Raw genomic sequence first — 22,314 nt, forward strand, 5'->3', positions numbered from 1 at the left:
GGAAGGAAGGAAGGAAGGAAGGAAGGAAGGAAGGAAGGAAGGAAGGACAGGGCCATTTTCCTTATCCAGGGACCACTTGTCCAGCGACCTCAGCAATCCAGACCCAACATAGAGTCCGCAGACAGCCAGACAGCTCTTGCCGTGTCTGTGATCTAACGCTTATTTGCTTTCTCTAGGGTAGCCGGCTTCAGCCCGTCCCTCCCAGCCTGTTTGCCTGTATTGTATGTACTCTAACAGGCCTGATGTGTTTCCTAGCTCAGTATTGAATCAGAATCTGAAGGAGGAAGGGGCAGAAGAGACTGGCACATTGTTTTCTGAGTCTGAGTTAATAGCTCCTCTGGACCTTCCTCTGCTGTGCGGAGCGCTGGGTGCAGAAACCATCTCCTCTCACATTCTGGACCCGCCAGGAACATTCAGAGTCCAGATACCCAGGCTGCTTCTTCAGTGTAAGGAAATGAAGGCGTGCTGGGGAAAGGTCTCAGACCTTAGTGGTGTTTGAAACACAGGAGCATTCTACTGCAGGGCTCACAAGCTGCCTCAGTGAGACTTTCTGAATCATGGGTTCTCCTTTGTACAACAGACCCAGCTACAGGTAGGGAGGAGTTCACCAAGCCACAGGACAGTGCCAGGGCCTCCTGAGAGCTGGCCATGAATCCACGGTGTGTGTAGCCTTTGGGCTATACAGAGATGGCTGAGCCCTGGCATACAGGTTCTGTGAGCACCGTGTTAGGCAATGGTGGCTGCTGCCCATTCTTGGGTGACGTCTGTCCCGGGGGTCCACGTGGCTCTAGAAGTCTGCGTGTTCCTACAGTACGGGCAGGGAGGCTGTAGGTTTAGGGTAGGTTGTTCTGGGACTTGAATGCTTTCCTTCTGCACCTAAAGGACAGGGCTCCCTCGGCAGGTCCAAGCCCAGCTCTTCCAGAGCTTTTAAGTTGGGCACCATGTCTCCCTCCAGCAAAGCTGGCACACCCGTTCGTCTCTTTACCTGGGTGGTTGAATGCATACGCCTTGCTGGGCCTGTTTGAGGGACTCGGGGCGTTGCGATTCCTTTCTGATTGGAACTGAGAGCACCCACTTAGGCCAACAACTTCACACACGGAAAAAAATCACAGGAAAGCTCCATGTGGACTCGGAGCTGACCCTGTAGTGACGTCATTTGGCTCCGCTTGCCTTCCAATTTGCCTCCCTGCGAGGAGAGCGCAGCACAGCAGACTAACCAACCTCCTTGCAATCACCAGAGCATGTGTACAGCCTGGGGGGTTCAGCATGGAGTGGTTGCCGCCAGTGAAACGGCCCAGACTCTCACTCAGCACAGATGTTCCCCGGCGTAGCTGCTCCCGGATAGAGAGGGCAGCTGTAACGGGTGACGGTGTGGCGGCCGTCTGTGTTGGGGCCGCATCCTTTCCTGTCCTCACGCTGGCCTTCACCACACAGAGCGAAATCCACACTCTGCACAGCCTGGCCTTTGCACTCACCTCTCTTGAGACCAACCAGCCACCCAGATGGCAGGCTGATACTGCAGCCTCCACGTCCCTGGGCAGGGCTATCCTGATGTGGGTCCAGGGGGACAGACCACAGGGCCAGGAGGAAGAGGACCTGCTTTTCTTTCATGGTGGGATAGGGCTGCACTGATTAACAGAGGCATCAGTCAGAACATCCGGTGCCTGGAGAGAAGAGCTGCTTGCTGGGGGCTAGAGACAGGCTCTGGAGGGATGGCCGCTGGATAGCCCCTGGAGCTGCTAGCCCTCGGCTGGTGGCAGACAGCACTGGCGCTTACCTGTTTTCCTGTCCTGAATTCCCACACACACCAGTCCTTTCTCCCACTTCAACCTTGGTAGGTAGATGTCTTGCCCAACTCTGCACGTCAGTCAGTTTTCTCTCCTGCCCAATGGGAATAACACGGTTACATGAGAGACCAGCTGAGAGCCTGGTGGGAGATCCCGCGTGCCCAGCGACTCGGGCAGGGCAGGTGTCTGTCCTGTGGGGAAAAGATTGCATCACCTTGCTTCCGATAAGCAGAAATCGCTGGCAGGAGAGGGCCTCGTCAAGCTGGAGACTTAACCGTGGGGCTGCATTTGAGGGGTCGACAGAGCCACTGAGGGAAATGTAAATTTTGCATCTACTGCCTGGCTGGCTGTCTCAGAGCCTGGAGCCCCCACAACTCTGGCCAGCAGGTATGGCGGACAGCCAGTGTCCAGCAGTCTTGCCTTTCACCAGTGGGCTCATCAGGGCTAAACTCTTTTCGTGGGCATTTTATTTGTACACTTCCCTGGAGTGGACACCAAAGAAGTTTTCAAATGTTTCACGGGCTGCTAATTTCCCCCGTGACCTCTTTTGTTGGGGCCTAACCCCAGCCAGAGGTTTCATGCCATGAAAGCCAGCGCCTGACACAGAACCCGACGGCAGGGTGACAATGAGGCCTTTATCTGCTTTAACCAGGCCCAGCTAAAATGTAAGGCAGAAGGAATTGGTGTGGTGCTCGGAAATCCTGGGTGGCACTGATACAGTGGTTTTGAAGGCTCTCTAGGGGTTGAGGTATTGCACCAGGCTAAGGAAAGAGGGAGTGGCCTTTGTCCCACTGGCCTCTTTAGAAGGCCAGCCTGCCCTGAATGGCTACCTGCTTGGCCTGGCCCGTGGATACCACTAGGTATCTAGGGAGGAGGCCCACTGGGCTCCAGCCCATTCTTTAGTGGCCTAATGAGTCTCTACCTCGTCTTCCCTTGCAGACTGTGACTCCTACTGCAAGGCCTCCAAAGGGAAGCTGAAGATGAACATGAAGAAATACTGCAGGAAGGACTATGGTGAGTCAGGGGCAGAGGGGCTGCTCCGGGTGGTTTGCAAGCAACTCCTGTCTCAGGAGTCCCTGGGATCCACGAGCTCTCTTGCCCAAGAATACCCGTCTCTTGTGTGTCAGAGAAGCCAGAGGAGCCTGGGTCTCTGCACAGAGGCATCTGGATCCTTGGGGGCCCTTGTCCGCACCAGGTTGACTTTTTCTTTATGGACTAAAGACTGGGGCTTTGCTGACCCCTCGTGTAGTGGGGATTTCTGTAGTCAGCAGGAAGAGGCGCCCTCTTGGGTGGGGAAGGGTTTGGGTCTGGTCTCTGGACTCGGCATTGGCCTCTCTTTTCTGGTGCATCTTCTCAGGTCTGACAAGGCCTGCATGTGCTGTGCCCCTCGCGCCACTGCCTGGCTCTGCTTTTCTCCTTCTCCAGCAGCCCTGGAGAAGGAGATTATTCTGCTTTCTGTTTCTCCAACAAAATATCTGAGGTTAGTTTGGGGCTCACAGTTTCTGAACTCTGAGGGCATGTCACCATTGTCCACTCGGCTTCTAGTGAGGCCTGTGCTCTGTCAGCCCAGGGTAGAATGTGCCATGGAAGAGAAGACACAGCGAACTAGGTGTCTTGCAATACCTCTGTTAAGTTCTAACGACCTTTCATGGGGACCTTTGTGAGCGTGAACCCAGCACCCCTCCAGAGGGCCCTACCTCCTCTCAGCACCCCTCTGTGGGGGACCTCCGTACAGGTTCTGGTAGAGTTGTCCTATGTTCTGAGAGCGGAGGTGGTTTCTGGCTTCAGGGTGCCCCTTGTTCAGGAAGGTCATTTGAAGCTATGGGAATCTCTTCAATGCAGCTCAACCTACCACAGCTGAAAGGGAGTCACACAAGTTCTACAGAGGGCTCAGAGGAGCCAGACACTTTGGGATATGGAGGGCCTCAGGGAGCCTGGCTTGAGAAGGCAGTATGTGGTAGGGCACAGGGGCCAGGCAGGGTGGAGGGCAGGGGCAGGCAGTGAGTATTGCAGGGGGTTGCCCAGGAGCATGATGGCCCCTCACTGGGCTCTGCCGGGCTGTGGAGACTCTTCTGTGTATCCTTGGTTGGACCTACACAGCCTGGGTGAAGCACGTCTAGGTGGCCCTTCCATACTCGGAAGACCTGGTCAGCCTGGCGGGGGAGGAGGGGGCCCATGAGCTGGAGGACAGGAGAGAACCTGCCTAGATACAGAGGAGGTGAGGCCAGGCCAAACCCTGAAAGGGAGCCGCCTCATGGGCTGCCTAATCCTGCTTGCTTGCTGACTGACGCTCCGGCAGGGGGCCAATTAGGAAACATATTTCCTTCACATCCTGGGCACTTGGGTGTTCCAGAAGCTGCTAATTAGAACCTAGGTTTTGTCACCCCTGCTGAGAGAAGAGCCCCTTTCTCCTCCAGCCCCACCAAGAGTGCTTGACCTAGGGCAGCTGGTGAACTCTGTTAGGCTCCACTGATCCTGAGTGCTAGCCTGTGGGGAGAAACCCACAGACCGAGGAGGCCTATGGGAAGAGTCTGGCTGGCCAGTCTGAGGTGCCCCAGCTCTGTGCCCAGACCAAGGGGGTGGGTGGATATCAGGCCTGGCTAGCAAGACTAGAGACCAGGGAGAGAGGCTTATGCCAGGACCTTGCCAGGTTGCTGGCCCCCATCCAGAGAGACCCCTCCCGCCATGGTGGGGAAGAGTTCATCCCTTTCCCATGTGCAGGTGTCACCGGCTGGCCTTCCATTCCCTCGTGTTTCAGATCAAGGGATACAATATCCAGGTGTGGACACGCGTCTGAGGGGCATGTCGGGAACTCATGGAGGTCAGTCACCTGTCCCCACCTCTGCTGAGCTGCCTCAGTCCTCTGTTGCCCCCTAGGGGCGTCCGGTTCACCTTACAAATGCTTAGAAAAGCCCAGGCTGAGCCGAGAGAGAGGACCTCCACCCCCGCCACGAAGGCAAGGGTCCCAGAAAAACCTCACTCTAGAGGGGCCCTTCTCCTGTGGACGGTGTGTGTGTAGACACCTGTGTATATACACGCCCCCACTTGCCACCTTGAGTACAACCCCCCTCCACACACACCAGCCCAGATGTAGGTAGAGTACCTCTGTCTGGGGCCGCCTGCCCTGAGACTCCAGCACTTGGAGGCCCATAGCGCCGGAAGGCTCTGCCCTGGAGGCCTCTGCCCCGGAGGCCAAGCACTCTGGCCCAGCACCCCGGGTTGTCCTTGTCCCTCCACTTCCCGGGTGTCTCCTTTCCCTTGTTCCTCTGCTTCTTGCGGAAAGGCTCCTCTCTTGTCTCTCGCTTTTGCACGGCAGCCGCTGCTCACAGGACGCCACCCGTGTGCAACACGACACGCACACGTGGTCCTGCCCTAGGGACCTAGGGAGCCCCTGGTGCTTTATCTCGTTCCCACCCTCAAGGTCTTCCCTCTGCACACACTCACCAAGAGCCCCAGGCCCTGTCCTGGTGCTGCACTCTCAGACCTGCATGGCTCGAGGGGTTGGCCTCGGGGAGCACACCTTTGGAAGAGACTCACACATACACAGAAGCAGCCTGAGCTCAGCTGCCCGGGGCCTGGCTTGGCCTTGTGGAGGAGGGAAGCTGAGTAGCCTGTGCCCACAAAGCGGGGGTCCCTAGCGGTGGGGAAAGTCTCTTTCTCCCTGGGATGAGCATGGGCCTCGCTGTGAAAGGTGAAATCATCGCTCTTGCCGGTTCTTGGAAAAGAGCTTCATTCCCAGAAGTGTTCATCAGTCACCCCCTTGTTGAGAGACGTCCTGGCGCTACGGGGAGGAAACTCAGGGTGCTCTCACGGGAGCCCGGAGTGGTCCACCTGACAGCCCACGCCGGGGGCTTCCGGGCACTCAGCTAGGGGAAATGCTGTGGACATCTTGGCCCTGTGTGGCGTGTGTGCTAATGTGCTGTGGCCCAGGTGGCCCCAAGCACCATGGGAGGGGGGGTGTCTCTGGTGTATCCCAGCATGCCTTTGTGCCCAGGAACTCTGGAGGCAGTGGAAATGCAGGGTGAGGATTAGCTGAGCCAACACTGGGCTTCCCCGTGGCCCTTGGGAATACCTGGTCTTCCTGCCGCATCCTTACCTCAGCGCTCCTCAGTGATGTGGGAGGGCTGGAGACAGGGACGGAAGGTGGGAGGTGTTCTTATGCCTGTGGTTCACTAAGATCCAACAAGATAAAACAGGGTGTCAGGTGCTGTGGGATCCTAGGCCTGAGCCTTCTGCTTCCCCATGCTGGTGACTTAGCCTTTGGCAGCCAGGACTAGACATGGCAGCCCTTAGAGGAAATCCTACTGGGACGCTGGCTCTCCCAATCAGACTTGGAGGAAAAGCCACAGAAACATCTTGATGGGCAAGGAGGAAGTCACCGTTTCCCACGGCAGGGAGCCCAGAGCTGGTGGGCAGAGGTGAGGGCTCAGCGAAGCTTGAAGAGATGGTGGCAGAGATGGAGCGGTGCTGTGAGGACATGGATTAGTGGTGATGAGCAGGGCAGGAGCCAGATGAGGAAGTGAGTGGATTACAGGATGCTGGACGTGGAGGCGCCTCTGTCGTGATGCAAGCTCTCCTTTGAACAGCAGACGGGGCCCAGTCCTAGCCTAGCTCCTCTCTCAGACTGAGAACGAGGAAGTGGGGGTCTCGTAGCTGTGGACACAGAATCTTGCCACCTTGTGAGTATCCTCTCTCCTCCTCAGTGACCCTGGGACCAACAGTGATTCTGAGCAGCCTCAGTCTCTTCAGAGAGCTAGCCTTCTTAGCAGCTAACTCACAGAGATGAACTTACCACACCCGGTTGCCCTGGGTATGGGATCAGGTAGTAGAGTGCCCTCAGGCTGCCTTGTAAGACGGATGAGGCTCTGATGTGAGCCGGAGGCTGCTGGGAAGAGCCCTGTCACCCGGACATCCTCTGCTTGAGAGAAGGGGATGCTGACTAGACAGCAGCATGCAGCATGGTGTTTCAGAGGCCTCCCGACCCTCCCCGGGGTCAGTGGCCCCCTGAGGATCCTCCTGTTTCCCCAGCCAGATGTGACCCCCTTCTTCCTGAGGAGTGCCAGCCACATATGGATGCCAGATGTGGAACTGGATCTTCATGAGTCAGCCTGAGGTTGTGGAATGTGGGTGACCACCAAGCTGGGCAGGAAAGGCCAGGCAGCCACAGTGACAGCTGGACAGCAAGGGTTCTGTACCCACAAGAAAGTGGGTCCCCTGGGGAGCCAGGTGGGGGCTGGTGCAAGCAGAATGACCCTGCAGCCCTACCCAGCCTTGAGCTGGCCTCCTGCCACCGCCGCTTCAACCAGTCCAGAAAGGAGAGATGGCTGTTCTGGGTATGGGCAGTGCCAGGCCCTCAGTTGCCCGTGTGCTGGTCTGTCGTGTTGTTGTTTCTTATAGTCTCCTGTGGTTTTTGTGGGGGAGACATGGTTCAGGTGGCTCAGAGAAACCACACAGATTATCTGGTAAAAGGGATCCCAGTCTGTTGCAAAGGACCCCGGGATGCCAGTCTCTGGTCCTGGGCTTCCTATCCAGCGGTCTTCATGGATGCGCCATTTTCTCCCTCCCTGTAGTCCTGGAGGATGGCCCCCAAGCAGCATGACCTTCTAAGCTATCACACGTGAACTGCTTAACCCAGGGACACTGGCTCTGCTGCCGATGATGTCAGAGCGCCACCCTCTGCAGGGGTCACTGCTGGCTGTGTGCTCTGGTTCCTTCAGTAGGGCCTAGGCACTTTATTTAGTCCAACTCTAGAAGGTGGTTTGACTTTAAGGAACTTGTGGGTGTTCAGAGCCAGGCCTGTTTCGGATGGGGCGTGTTGGTTCTGGTCCAGCATGGGACAGAACTCCAGATGTAGGTATCTTGGGGCAGCTTGGTATGGTAGTGCCATTCCAGCCAGGGCATCTGGGTAGAGGAGCTACTCCTTGTTCTCCTGTAGCTTCCTGGAGCTGGAGCCTTGAGGGGGAAGTCGGGGTCAGCAATACTAGCACTTGCTGCAACTGTTTCTGGGTGCGCTGCCCTCTTGGATAGAATAGGCATAAATCTGCCGCCCTGAGCTGGCCAGAAACCCCGCAGCACTGGACTTCCTAGAGTCCTGGAGGGGGCTGGGTGATGGGACCTGGACCTGTGTCACACAGGGAAGGTGTTTGTCACCTTCTCTCCTTCTGAGGCTGGAGCCCCATCTTTGCCAAGACCTGGGAATCACTCATCATCCGCTTTCCTGTAGGAAGGTTCTGACTCTATACCCAGCAGGCTTTGCTCTCTTCAGTGTCTTTTTTGGGTGTAGCTGGGTAGGCTGAGGGTCTTGTCAGTGGGGCAGGCAGGTTGGGGCAGCTCATGAGACCATGCAAGTTGTTCTGAGGTGGGGTGTCTTTCTGGCAGCCCGGTTTGTCCAAAGAGGCAAAGCAGAGGGCGAGGGCCAGCAGGGTCACTGGGAAGCAGAGGCCAGTCCTCCGGATGAGGCCAGCCCAGCCTCACGCTTGCGAACTTGGGTGCAGTGGGTGATATGGTTTGCATCTGAAATGCCTCTCAGAGGTTGAAAAGGGGGGGGGGGGGCAGCGAGAGCTGGTTGTGGTGAGTGGGTCCTGGGGCTGTGCCCATGCAAATGCAAACTACATCTGGATCTCCTTCTTGCTTTCTGCTCCCTGGCTGTCAGGCGCTAAGTGGCTCTGCTCAGCATGTTCTCGCCCCATGTCTGGCTTTATCATTGGGCCATAAGCAGCAGCATTCACTGAGGACACGTGCCATGGCCTCTGCTTCTGTGGGTCCACATAAAGTGTCTCCTCTAAGCTGACTGCTCAGATATTTCATCATGGTAGCACAGAGGTCATTAACACAGTGGGTGGGGCCTGGTGGGCTGCCAGTTGCTCAGGGCCAGGGTTCACACCTTCCTCCAAGATGGTTCCCTGACGCCCTTAACTCCAGAAGATGGTCCCTCCCCTCTCAAGAGTGGAGTGGCAGGAGGCGACAGTCGTGTGACTGGCTGCTGGGTCTGGTCATGGGGAGATCCCACCTTACAGATGAGCAGTGAGACTATGTGTCTGGTCCAGTCTGCATTCTCCACAGGCTCCACACTCCATGTAGAAGCCCTGGGGAGCAGGGCTTCAGCCTGGCCTGGGAGTGCGTGGTCAAGGCTGCCTTTCATGGAAGCAGCTGAAGCTCATGACATGCTCTTTCCACCTGGAAATTTACAGGCTTTTGATTGTAATGGTTTCTGTGGGATTGGTGTCCTCCCTCCATCCCTCATGGCTGCTGTCTCTGAGGCTGCTGGGTGACAACCCTCCCTTATCTGGACTGGCCCAACAGGAAAGTAAGGTGGGTAGGGAGGTGAGGGGAAGCAAGGGGCAGCCCTGAGGAGGGGCAGCTGTGGGTGGCCCCTAGGCCTCACTCCCAGAAATCTATAAATCCTGGAACACTCCAGAAGGCAAGAAGGTTCCCCCACAGAAGTGCTGGAGAGAGGGGAGTGGCCAGAGGGAACAATTGTTGCCTTCCTGGTCTCTGCTCTCCCATGGCTGGCCCAGCATGGGCAGAGGCATATGCTCTATCTTCACAGGTCAGGCAGTTTTCCTAGAGCCCAGCCTAGATAGAGACCTTTGACCTCAGGGGCAGGTCTGTTAAACCTCCTTGCAGGGCTGTCTGCTCCTATTCCCTCCTCCTGCCACTGTCAGGTTCTCAGAACCCCTGGAGCTCCTTGGGTAGGACTGATAGCCCCTGGGCCAGAGCTGGAGCAGGGCAGGGAGGGAAGTGGGTTTTGAGTGAACTGCTTCTAGGCAGAGGACAGCAAGTTTCCCTGTGGCGGCCGCAAGCACAGGAGGAAGGCCAGGGGCTCCTCGTGATTCATGTTGCTTTTAATGGCCTAGGAGTTTCCCTGGTGCCCAACTTGAGGAGGTTGAGGCCATTGGGAAGGATGGCTGCTCCCTCACTTCCATGGTAAGACAAGCCTGGAGCGCAGCTAGGGATACGTGTAGGCAGCAGGTTATTCTGTCCTTCGTGCCCAAGAGAGACATGGCTCCAAGGTGTCCCGAGCCCTTGGCCTGCCTCAGGCCCTCCTCCACCATTGGCCTTCTACCCGGGCCCTACACCAGGAGCAGCACAGGCCCTCAGAGTCCTTTCCGCCTCCCTAGAGTCACAGCTGGGCTCTGCCAATGGCCTGAGTGAACAGGTGCCCTTGCTAGCTGGAGATACAGGCTAGAATTCAGGTAAGGGATGGTGGGCACTGTGGCTTACCCTGCCCTGGTAGCTGAGAAGCAAGCTTAGTGTGAAAGTCCTTTCTGTGAACCAGAAAATTGCAGAGAGGGGCTGGCCAAGGCCCACCCAGCTACACGGTGCTGAGTTCTGGGTGTCTTGTAGAAGAGAGCTTCGCTTCCTGTCCAAGTTTCAAGCTCCCTGAACCCCCTGATTTTCTTCAAAGGATCTGCTCCATCCCATAGCTAGTTCCTCCCAAGGAGCTCGGCTGGGTTTGCAGACAGCCTGGGGGGCTTCCCCCAACCCCCACTTTGCCTGCACTTTGAAGGCACAGAGACTGGGTTAACACGCACACTAGCTCACCTCAGCTGTTGCCAGTGAGCAGGAGTTCAGGGAGGTGGGCTGTGGTGTGGAGTCCCTTTATACAGCGGGGCCTGCAGTCCTAGCCAGGGTCTGCCTCGTGGGCCCTCCTGTCTCTGCTCCAGCGCTGGCCTGCTCTGGCTCATGGCTGAAATACTCCATTCCACCAGCAGCCTGTAATTTAAGGGCTCCCAGCATGCTCCCCGTGCCATGGTCACCTTGCTGTGAATCATCTCGTCTCCCTCTGTTCTGAACCCCATTGTAGAGGATAACGCCAGGACATTAGCCTAAGACTTGGGGGTTAGCATTCAGGCAGGGTGGGGGCCTTTTGCACTCTCTAGAAGCGTGCAGTTGGCTGTACAGAAACCTGTGGATTGTGGTCTGGGGCTAAAACATCTAAGACCAAGGTACCAGCAGAGCCGGTGTCTGGCGAGGGCTCTTCTCTGCTTCTGAAATGCCACCTTATTGCAGCATCATGTGATAGGAGGGGCAAGGGTTCACTTACGCCTCTTAGAGGGTTGCTGGTATGCCCATGGGGATGGGGCCCGCATGCTGCTAAGTTCACTTTTTGAGGACACCCAACTCCTAATACTGTCGTCTGGGCATCTGGAAGGGACGCCAGTATGAGGACCAGAGCAGGATGTGAGAGGCCTGTGTGTCCCCAAGTCTGGTAGAGATGCTGCCGAGCTGTGCTCTGTCACCTGGCTGAGTGGCGTCACATACACACATCCAGGTGTCTGGAGACGGTCATCCTGATTGGAGGCAGCAGCCCTGGTGTGAGCCACGTGGCTGCCAGAGAGCTCACGCACTCCCTAAGCGCACGGGGCGGATCTATCTGAGGTCACTCCTGCAATGTGTATCTTGAATCTTTCCAGCAGTGTGCGCCCTGCGGGGATTGGCCATGCTCAGAGAGTGCAGCTCATACTTGGTGGCCTTTGTAATATGCGGAGGCGTTGCCAAGGACAGCAGAAATGTGGATTCTCTTTTCCAGCATAACCACACGAATCCTGCTGCCACCGTCCTCTGCCCCGGGACTGTGCTGTCTCAGCCTGAAACTAGGAAGGTTCTCCAACACAGAAGTAGCTAGATCTGATGGGGACAGGAAACATCATTTTCTTCAACCTGTTCATTCTCGAACATAGCAGTGTCCAGTGGCGACCTTTGGGGCTCCTGTGAAGCAGGTACTTTTGAGGCCTGTTGTTTCTAGCAAGTGGAGAGGTCTGGGGGTTGCCAAAGACACTCATCTTTAGAGCCATGCTGTTGCAGAGATCCCGGGAGACTTGAGAAGGCCCAGTCCAAGGCTAGACCTTGTCCAGCCAGCGCTTATGCTGGGCTCTTTTCTGTGAGGCTAAGAGCCCCTCAAGCCAGTCCATCAGGCTGAGGCCCAGGACCCCTCCATGCTGAAATGGGGCCCGCACCCATGACCTCATCTGGAAAGGCCCTGTCCCTATATTCAGGTCTTCTCTGAAGTACAGGGCTGTTAGGGCTCCAGCAGAGGGCTTGGGGCATCAGTGCTCCGAGTCTGGGATTAGACTACATCTTCAAGGGCCTAGCCACAGGGGCCTCCACACCTCCAACCCATGCTTGGTTGGGCAACACTGGCTGGCCAAGGGTCGCCACACAGGGAAGCTGTTGTGTCCCGAGGGGCTCATTCTGTATTCAGCTCAGTCCCCAGGAAAGGAAGCCAGGGCTCCGGCGGTAGCTCCTGTCACTTAGCTGAGAGGCACTTAGTTGCCACGGTGACCTCTGTCTGCAGAGTCACTTCTCTAGGCTGGAGGCTTTCCCTACCCCCACCCTCAGGGTTCACACTGAGTGTTGAGTCCCTTGGTGACAAAAACATGGAAACGGTTGCCATGGCAGCCATTCTTTGGAGCCCTCAGACTGAAGTGCAAAGTTCAGGATGCCCAGGAACAGCTGAAATGAAAATATGGGAAAATCCACCACTTCCCTCACCCCTGAGGGCAGGTTGGAGTATCCGCTGTCCCGCTGCACCCCGCTGTCTGCTCCCTCCCCCCCCAGTACCTTGGCCAGCCAGTGCAGGTACAGGAAGGGAGCAGGAAGGCCTCCCAGAGACCTTGATGGGGAGTCACCTAAGATGGACCAACCTAAGGGCTCTGGAGCCAGCAATGTTTGGGAAGCCAAAGCATACACACTACTCCTCACTTACAGGTTCCCAAAGCGTCCTGCTCCAGGGCAGTTCTTGAATGGGACCTGGTGTTGCACACCTTACTTGAACAAAGTTCCTTCGTGTGTGTGTGTGTGTGTGTGTGTGTGTGTGTGTATACATACATGTGTATGTGTACCACACTTGTGTGCGCGTGTGTATGTAGGTCAGAAGTTGAGTTTGGCTTCCTTCCTGTTGTTCTCCACCTTGTTTTGAGACAGTCTCTCGCTGCACCTGGAACATGCCAGGCCACTGGGGTTGTAGGTATAACACCCTGCTTTGCCTGTGGGTCCTGAACTTAGGTCCGAAATGTTTGTCTGGCAAATACTTCCCCAACTGAGCCGCCTGCCAGCCTCCCCTCATAAGCGTCCCCTCCTACTTTACAGTGCCTGGTACTGTCCTGAAGTAGGAGCATCTTCTCACATCCTTGTCTGCATCGCCCTATGGATCAGTAGCATCGGCACTCCGAGGCAGAACACGTGACACGGGGCTCTGGGCTTTACCCTGTTGGGCTGAGTCAGAAGCCCAGGGGTGGGGCCGGCACTGTCTGCAGAAGCTCTCCAGGGGAGCCTGGCACACTCTCTGGTGTGAGAAGCTGGTGGGGGAGGGGGAGGGGCTGAACCTGAGAGACTCCAAGGGAGATGAGCAGCCTGGTGGGATTGAAGACTCTGGTCACGTGGCCACTCTGGCAGGCTCTTTCCGTACTGGTACTGAGATGCCATGGTGGGCTGTTTCAGTTGCGTCAGAGGGGTGCTGACGGGGGTGGGGTGCTGGGGGGGTGCACCGTAAGGCTTGGGTGAAGTGATTGGAGCCTTTGCAGGTATAGCAATGTGAGGGGTCACCGCTCTGCCCCTTATCCAGAGAGCTAGGGGCATGCTTAATTCCCTGAAGCCTCCTTTGTGGACCTCAGCATCTCTCAAGAGGCAGTGTTAGGTGGCCCTGTCAGCGAAAACAGGAGCAACACTTCCTGGAATGGGGGCCTTGGCGCAGGGTTAGCAGGTGGGGTACTGGGATCCGCCCTCTACTGCTCACCCACTGCCCATGGGGAGTTCGCAGTCACCGCCCAGGCCCCTCCCCTTTCTCCAGGTTCTTGTAGGTGGGGCCCATCCCATCCCAGGACCGGGCGCCTGCTGCTCTTCCCAGCCATGGCCCACACCCCCGCTTGCTTTATTTTGCAGCCGTCCAGATCCACATCCTGAAGGCAGACAGAGCAGGGGACTGGTGGAAGTTCACGGTGAACATCATCTCCGTGTACAAGCAGGGCACAAGTCGCATTCGCCGTGGTGACCAGAGCTTGTGGATCCGCTCTCGAGACATCGCCTGCAAGTGCCCCAAGATCAAGCCCCTCAAGAAGTACCTGCTGCTGGGCAATGCCGAGGACTCGCCTGACCAGAGTGGCATCGTGGCGGACAAGAGCAGCCTGGTGATTCAGTGGCGGGACACATGGGCACGGCGGCTGCGCAAGTTCCAGCAGCGGGAGAAGAAGGGCAAGTGCAAGAAGGCCTAGCGCGGAGGTGGCGCGGGCTACAGGAGGGCGGCTAGCCTTGGACTTGGCCCGCCAGGGTTTTCCCCAGAGGGTGGGGGCGGGGCGAAGTCTGAGTGGGGCGGGGCCCCCAGGGGCTCCGCCCCAGCCCCACCCTCACACCCCTGGCTGCGCTCTTGTGCGCATGGCAGAAAGTACCCTGTTGACAGGCCAGGCCCTGGAGAAATGAGGACAAGACATAGCTACCTCACGGCGGCGCTCCTTCCAGAACAGAGATGCGCTTCCCTAGGGCAAGGTGGGGGTCGCCGTGGAGGGGTTGGGGGTCCCCGCGAGGAGGGCACAGAACGGCACAGTGGACCATAGCCGCTGTGTTTTGAGAAGAACTGTGAATTTTCGGGCCTGCAGCTTGGGCAGGAACAACCAGTCCACCACCAGACACTAGCAATGCCCCTTCCTTTCTCCATCACCCGCTGTCTAGGAATTCCCACAGGACTCCAGACACTGACAACAGGTCCCCATGTCAAAGGGCCAAATGGCACTGGCATCAGCCAGCTTTGGGTCTCCACTGCCACCTGCTGGGCTGGTCTCCTGGGTGGAGTTCACCAACTGTAGGCCAGGAGGCTCCTCCTGGGGCCTGCCCTACCCCAGTGGGGGTTGGCCCAGGCCCCTGGCCCACCAGAGGGCCTAGGGCCCGAGGACCCTGAAGCCCTAGCCGGGTGGTCACTGCCTCCGCTGGAGCTGCCTGTGGGAGGAGGCACTGCAAACCAAAACCTCCCAGCGCGTTTCCTTTTTGGAAACTTGGAAACAGCCCCTTTTATGACATTTTCCAGAGGAGGGGGAGGGGGTGTTGGCGGGGTGTAGGGCAGTGACACTATTTGTGTAATGACATCAGCTCCCATAAGGCCTCACAGCAATGTCAACAGCTGGAAAGGGCCTGGTCAGGCCTGGAATGCCAGCGGCTGTAGAGGCCGCTTGGGGGAAGGGGCTTGCTTGAGAGGGCGGGGCTACTGCTCAGCAAGGTGCCTGGTGTCCAAGCTGTAGGCAGGCCAGGCCAGGAGTGGTCAGGTTGCTAGGGTCCAAGGAAGCTGTGAGTGTTTTACTGTTGCTGCCCCCAAGGGAAGGAACAGGCTCCTAGGTTCAGAAGCCCACTGTGGCTTGCAGCTGCCTTGGTCTAGCCTGGGCACTCGTGTCCAGCCCCCCCCCCTCGTTCTTTGTGGAGGGCCCCAAGGCCTTCCTGTGTGCCTAGCCCTCTCTTCTCTCAGAGGCTTAACATCCTCATGCAGGCAGCTCCATGCTTCCCTTCCGGCTGCTTCCCAGGCCCCCTTTTGCCTTCCCTGCCTCACGCCCCGCACTGGATGAGGCCTGCCTTCCCTCTCTCAGTCAGGAAATTGGTTTCATTTCCCCTGCCCATTTGGCTGCCACACCAGGAATGAAGCCCAGCTCCTTAGTGACACGACTCCCTCTGTTTCTCCCGCCGCTGCCACGTTGCCACTGCCAATTACTGAGCACCCGCTTGGTGCCAGGCACTTTACCTGTATGCCCCTGGCCAGTCTTCATCACAAGCCCATGAGACAGGAATTCGTTCTTGTCCTCATTTTCACCAGTAACGTGCCCACATGTCCAAGGTCACCCCAGCACCAGCACTACAACCCTGGCCTTACCATAGTTGCACACCAGCTGTTAGCCCACTTGGCACCCCTACAGCAGGTGGGCGGGGCTTACCACTGAGACCAGGCAGCTTGTCTCTAGAGAACCTTGAAAATATGAGCCTGGAGTAGGGTCTGGGACAGACACTGTGGGGCACAGGAATAGACTCCCCAGAGCAAAGCCTCAGGGTCCAGGAAGACAGGTGTTAGCCACCTGAGCCTAGCAAGGTGGCTTGGCTGTTCCAAGTGTGGGAAGGCAAGCCGGAGGACTTGAGAGAGACTGACAGCACACAGACAGGCCCTGGGAAGGCTTGTGTGGCTTCCCTGGTCAAGCCTGAGACTGATGGGCAAGGGCCACTATCCAGGCCCAGACAACCAGTGTGGCTTGTTGGGGGCCATCCGTGGCAAACACCAGCACACTGCATGGCGTCTGCCCTGGCCAGCTTCGACCATGAGCCCTGGGTTCCAGTCTCACCTGGTGGCCACCGAAGCCCCTTAACTAGGGGCCCCCTGCTAATCAATAAGACATCTTGCTGGAAATCTACCAGGGCCTCCTGCCCTGTCCCCATGGCCTGGCCATTGGGAATTACATTGAATGGCCAGATGAGCTGAGTTGTGGAGGAGGTCATTGCTGAGATAGCAGGGTTTGTCACCTCTGTTCTGGACCTAGCCCAAATCCAGCCCAGCTCTCCTCTGCCTGAGGGCCAAGCCTTGAGGAAGCAGCTGTCTCCTGCCCACCCCGGCCCCACCCTGGGGGGGGGGCAGAAAGGGGAAAAGGAGACATCCTATTTGTACAGTTAGGGAGGGATGCAGAATGGAAGTAGGTTTTGAGTTTGAGAGTGTATTAACAGAGTTGTGGTCTGTAGGTCTTTGAAGAAAACCATTCCAGGTTACTCACTCACCAGTCAGGGCTCCCCAGCCATCCTTTTGCTTAGCAGCTGGGGAGCCTGGTGTCCCTGCCATTGGAATGCCTCCTTTGCTGATAGACAGCGGCACAATGGTGTGGGGTAAAGGAAATGGCATGCTCCCCGGTATACCTGTGAGCTGTGGCCTCTGGCCTGAGCTTCTGTCCTGGAAAGCAGGGTGGGAGGCAGGACCATCAGGCTCCTTCAGATGAGAGGGAGGATCAAAGCCCAGGGAGGCTGGAGTGGCCTGAGGGCCTTTCTAGAACTCGGCCTCAGTAGTTCCATACAGGCGATGAGGACAGGCTATCTAAGAATTGCCCCAAGCTGGAACAAGACTGAAATTAAGAGACCCTTGGGGAAATGGTTCCCCTAGGGTCTCCATGCTTCAAGGACTCCACCCAGGAAGCCTAGAGAGTGGGCAGATTAAGCTCACTAATGGGCTGTGGTTCACACAGACATTCCTGTGGACCCGAGCCATGCCATACCCCAGGGGTATCAAAGTTGTCTTTGTGGGGTCTTGCCCCTGCCAAAAACTAAGCCAGCTCACCTCCTGTGTCAGTGGACATCCTTCCCCTTTCCCTGCTCTGGACACACCCTCCCTCCTGTGTTACCAATTCTGCTCACTCAGAACTGTAAATGTTTAGTTGTGACCATGACATATTGTTTGGGTCAGTGTTCCTTTCCAATGCATACTAATATATTATGGTTATTATATATGAATATATTTAATGACATGGAGAAAGTTGTGGATTTTCTTTTTTTTTTAAGGGTTTTTTGTTGTTAGAGTTGGAATGGACCCAGATGAACTTGTAACGTGGGCCCTACATGATAGAACTAAATTCAGATATCATTAAATAAACTCTTGTATACTGTTACATGTCCCCGTCTTTCTTGGTGGCGGCATATGGGGAGGTAAAGGGTGGAGACAAGCAGCAACTTAAGGAATATGGTGTTGGGCCCTGGGACACTCCAGCAAGACAGCATCTTGTACATGTTTTAAACAAAGAGCCCTAACTACCCAAAAAAGGCAGGAAAAGTGTGGCCTTGCTTAGAAAGTCCTAGGGGCTTGCTGGCTCTAACAGGCACTCAGCTGGGACAGTCTTTATTGCAATTCCAAAGACACCACTGGGTAGATCCTTCCCATTCCCTGAGCTCCCAGACAGGGGAAAAGGGAAAAGGAGGCTCCTCACCCCTCCACCCCACCTTCCCTGTCCTCACCACTGGATTCAGAGCCTGCAAGGCCTTTTGGACTTTTAGAATTACCTCTTTCGTCTATTCAAGATGAAGCAGAGATGAGGCAATCCAGAAGGCTGATGAAAACTCAAGAGATCATGCAAAAGAGCCTCTCCATCCCCAGCCCATTACTGAGGCAGGGACTGGGCCTGTGCCAGCACCACACAGCCACCAGGAGCTGAGCTCAGTGGTGTTGGAGAGACTGTGTTTAAACTTAGCTTTAACTTAAATGGTTACGATTTCTTGACTGACCAAGCTAGTCAGTCCCCTTGAAGGATGTGTTGCCATGGCCCTTGGACCTGACTCTTTTCTGTACCCAGCAGTTCTGAAGACAAGACTCACCTGCTGGTCTGGTCAAACCCCTCAGAAATGTAGATTTTTGGGTACCCTTGCTTTGAAGGCATCAAAGCCTTCTCCTGTAGCAGAGCAGATAATCAGCTTGAGGATGACACCGTTAGGCCAACCTCACTGAGCAAGCTGCAGAGCAGGGCTCCAAGTCAGGGCAGGCAGGTAGCACATGGACTCTGGTGTCCCAGTCCATCTCAGAAATGGGTCCTTTTTGAAACTCAATGTCCAGTGGTGGGCAGTTTGGGACAGAAAGCAGTTCCTGGTTGGCTGGCCAGCCCGAGGAAAGAGCAAGCCTTGTCTGCAGTGTCAGGCTTCCAAGGCCAGCTGGGGCTAAAGAGTTCTATGACCACTTGGCAGTACAACTCTCATCTCTGGTCATTTCAAGCCAAGAGTTCAGCTCTCAAGGACTTTTCACGATATAGCTTCTTTCTCTCCACAAAGCTGTCTGTGTCTGAGTGTGTTCTGACCCCCTCACAGCTGGGCTCTGTGCTGGCAGGAAACACTGATGATGAGAGGCACAAGAACGAGTGAACAGCTCACTTGCCTCCGAGGGCCTTCCACCTGGCTCGGGAGACAAGGTGTTGAGAGCTGTCCAGTGCCAAGAAAACAGAACACAAGCGGGGTCTCTGCTAAACTGGCCCCGGATTGGGGGAAAGTTGGAGGAAGGTGGAAGGAAGCCCCAAGGAAGCCGAGCCGACCTCATCAGACCCTGGGGGCTGCTTCAGTAGACCAGAGGCCTACCAGGGAGGGCTCATGCGTTGATGAGGCTCACCCATTCCATCTCTGCATCTTCCAGGGACAGGGCCTTGAATGAGGATGCCCGCCCAGGGTAGTCACACCCTGAGGTCTCAGACTAAATACATATAGGAAAAAAGTTTGCCAAGAAAAGTGAGAGTGGAAGGATGGCAGCCAGTGAGAAATGCCGGATGAGTATGGCTTAACCCACCGCTTTATCAGCCTGGAGGCTTGGCGGGACAGCAAGGCATTCTGGAAGGAGGTCGGGGCCTTTAGTTGTTAGCACATAGTTGGCAGGAAGTGTGTGAAATCCCATGGTACAGTAAGAGGATAGACAAGAGTTTGGTCTTAATGTTTTAAGGAGGTGGGAAGAGACCCACTTACATTCAGCAGGGTCCATCCAACAGCTGCTGCTGTCATTCACTACCTGAGGGAGTCGGGCAAACAGCTGTTCGACTGTCTGCCGGCAGGTCTGACCAGTCAGGATGAACAGCCCTTGAAGCCGAGGGTCAGTTGGGAATTCTGCAGTAACCCTGGGATAGGGAAGCACCAAAGATCCAAACTCAAGGCATTGGTGAACAGCCCCCGAAGGCTGGCAGGCAGCAGCAGCAGATTAAAAGGGTGCAGAAGTTTCTGTGTCAGGTCTGTGAAGGCCTGGTGGAGGCTGTGTCCAGGCACTGCAGATCCACTAAGCAGGTTGTCTTTGGGGCTAATGACTGCTAAGGTTCAGTATAATTCATAATCATAAAGTTTAAATGGAACAGAAGTACCAGCTGTACCCAAAATCTGGATTTCTTTATATGGTATCCAGACTTAGGATGCATATAATTAATAATCAGTTAAGTTAAACAATTCATATGTTGTTATTTTAATACTTCCATTGACAAAGCCCCCGAGAAAGGAGAGGGGTGCCCTGGCTTTTCTGCCACTCTGTATTCTGTGAGCACTGCAAGACTTAGCAGCTCCAGAGTGCCCCAGGCATGCAGGCCTGACCTGTTTAAGCTGCGAAACTAGGTCTCGCAAACTGTGCTGGCAAATGCCTCTCCACAGGGGCCACAGTACCTAGGTTTTGAGGTGGCAGGCTGTCTGGCACACCCTGTTGTCTGGCTGCTTCTGGTCTGATGGAGCAAGAGAAGCCGTGCTTGAGGAAGCCTGGCAGGGGAGGGGTCTTGCCTGACCGCAGTGCCCATGGCTGGACCTCGGGTCCTCGCACTGTAACCTTACCAGCAGCTTTCCCTCTACTCCGCCCTGCCCGTGGCTGCACAAAAGTGAAGGAACTTGTCCAGGGTCACCCAGCTAGCAATGCCCCGACTGGGCCTACAGCCCATTCAGCCAGAAGAACAGAAGCTACTGTGTGCAGACATGGGCCAGTGTCTTCCTGAAAAGGGCTTTCAGTGCAACTGAGCCAGGCCTCCATGGCTCCGGTTCAAAGCGGCCCACGAGTTGCTGGGGCTTCGTGCTGAGCAAGTCAAGAGGAGGTGAGAAAGTTAAACAGACTATCAATGCTGCCTCTTCTGAGCCCCGAAGTGGGGGGTTCCGAGGAGACGCTGCAGAGATTTGGGGTTTCCCACAAGGCTGGGTGATGGAGCTGTGCAGATTCTTGGTCTCCCATCGGATGATCCATTAGCAACCGCCCTGCCCCGACGAATGGGTCCCGGGGCACGCCGCATCTTAAAGCCTTGGCCGGAGGTCCAGCAAGGCTCCGCTCTTCCCAGTCACATGCCCTGACACGAGCTCGCTCTTCTTTCCCTTCAGTTTGTTCCTCACAGGCTGCTTCACACCCTCTCAGCCATTTGCCACCTCCTGGCATCCCATGACCCCGGTTGTCCTGCTAAGTCGACTCCTAGGGCCTTTGCATCTTCAGGAACTCGGGCATCTTTGGCCAAATGGTCAGCAGAAAACTCTAGCCCCCGCCTGGCTTACTCTTCCAGTTCATGCATAGTGGAAAGCGAGAGCTAGGATCCTGAGCCGCTGGACACCCAGGCTTAGACTTGCACTACCAGAAGAGTCCTTTCCTCAGCTAGGCCAAGCTGTGCCAAGCTGTGCCAAGCTGTGCCCGAGTGCCTCACCCAGTCCTCGCAGCAGCCCTGTGGTGCAGGGTGGGGTGGGAGGGCCACCTTTGTCTAGATGAGGCCACTGGCACAGAAAAGGAACCTGCCCGTGAGCACAGAGCCGTGTGGCAGTCCGAGGGGCTGTTTGTGGCACGTTCCTTACTTGTGTCTGCTATAACTTCCTGTTCCCTGGTGATAGACAGGGCCAGAGCTGGGAGCTGAAGCGATGGGGTCTTGAGATGCACATTTACTGCTGGACTTGGCTCCCAGGGAGCCTTTCCTCTGCCTCCGAGACCCCAGTGCCTGTCCTGCCTGCATTCTGGAGTCAAGTCAAGCAGGTGCCTCAACTTCTGGACCCCAGGCTTCTAGAACAGCTGGAATCCTTGGTCTCAAGGAAAGGGCACCCGTCTAGGTGACCCTAGAGCTTTCTTCCTGGTACCTGACTTTGTCCAGAGAAGACTTTGGGTTATGGTCTCTTAAGGAAAGTCACAGGGCCCACCACAGGCCTGACTCCAGCTCACTGAAACACTGCCATGACTCTTCCTCCTCCTACCATGATAAAGCAATGCTAACTGCCCATCCTGCTTTCTGATGGAGAGGAGATAGGGCATGCTGCCTGATCCCCTGTGCCCTTCTGATTCAGAACTCGGCCACCCGTGGTCCGCTTCACACTTGGTTCACTCTTTCTGACACACACACACTCACTCTAGACACACATGGCTGTCAGAGCCGGTGGAGAGGCTGCCTTTGAATCACGCTTTCATCTGACTGCTTCCGATCTCAATCTCTGCGGCTTTTGGCTTCTTAGAAAGGTGTCGAACTTGTCTTCCAGTTTTTGAGACAGTCTCTCCCTATGAAGTCCGAGAGATCCACCTGCCTCTGACTCCTGAGTGCTGGAATTAAAGGCGTGGGCCGCCACACCTGGAGTTGTTTTAGGAAGGCGTCAACCTTGAAGGAAGAGTTTATTATCGCTGCAAAAATGGTAAAGGGTGTGTGTTAAGATATGAAAATGGTCCAGGGCAATATAGCTAGCACCTTGAAGAGTCTGAGCTTTGTGGGCAATTAAACATGGTGGGCTGACAGAATGCCTGTTACATACTTGACACAAATCCTCATGGCTACACCTTCTGTGTGGCTCTTGCCTCACTCGTGCCCTGCTATCTGGACACCCATACACATGATCACCCCCTTATTTCCACACGGGCACATGACTTCCCCAGTGTGACCAGCCACCAAGGAGATCCACTGCATATTCACATTATATCCCTCAGGATGCCCAGCACAGAGGGCGACGGCCGGGGGCCCCTGACCAGCAACAAAAATCTCTGAAAGATGAGAAGGGCCACAACTGGCCAGTGCTCTAGAAAGGTCTCCAGAGCTTCTCAGCTCTCTTCTCTACAAAAGTGACACACACCAAGAGC

General features: G+C 55.9%; 1 protein-coding gene across 1 annotated transcript in view; it reads left to right on the forward strand.

Annotated features, from left to right (window-relative positions):
* Ntn1 (netrin 1) overlaps window positions 1-17,401 on the forward strand; it is a 163,570-nt gene extending 146,169 nt beyond the window's left edge. The window contains exons 5-6 of the mRNA XM_055594311.1: window positions 2,727-2,801; window positions 13,671-17,401. Of these exons, the coding sequence (XP_055450286.1) occupies window positions 2,727-2,801; window positions 13,671-13,999 (404 nt within the window). The 3' untranslated portion in view covers window positions 14,000-17,401. The remainder of the gene's footprint in view (window positions 1-2,726; window positions 2,802-13,670) is intronic.
* The last annotated feature ends 4,913 nt before the right edge of the window (window positions 17,402-22,314 follow it).

The sequence above is a fragment of the Psammomys obesus genome, unplaced genomic scaffold (genome assembly GCF_907164565.1).
Source record: "Psammomys obesus unplaced genomic scaffold, mPsaObe1.curated_primary_1811, whole genome shotgun sequence".
In the NCBI taxonomy this organism is placed as follows: Eukaryota; Metazoa; Chordata; class Mammalia; order Rodentia; family Muridae; genus Psammomys; species Psammomys obesus.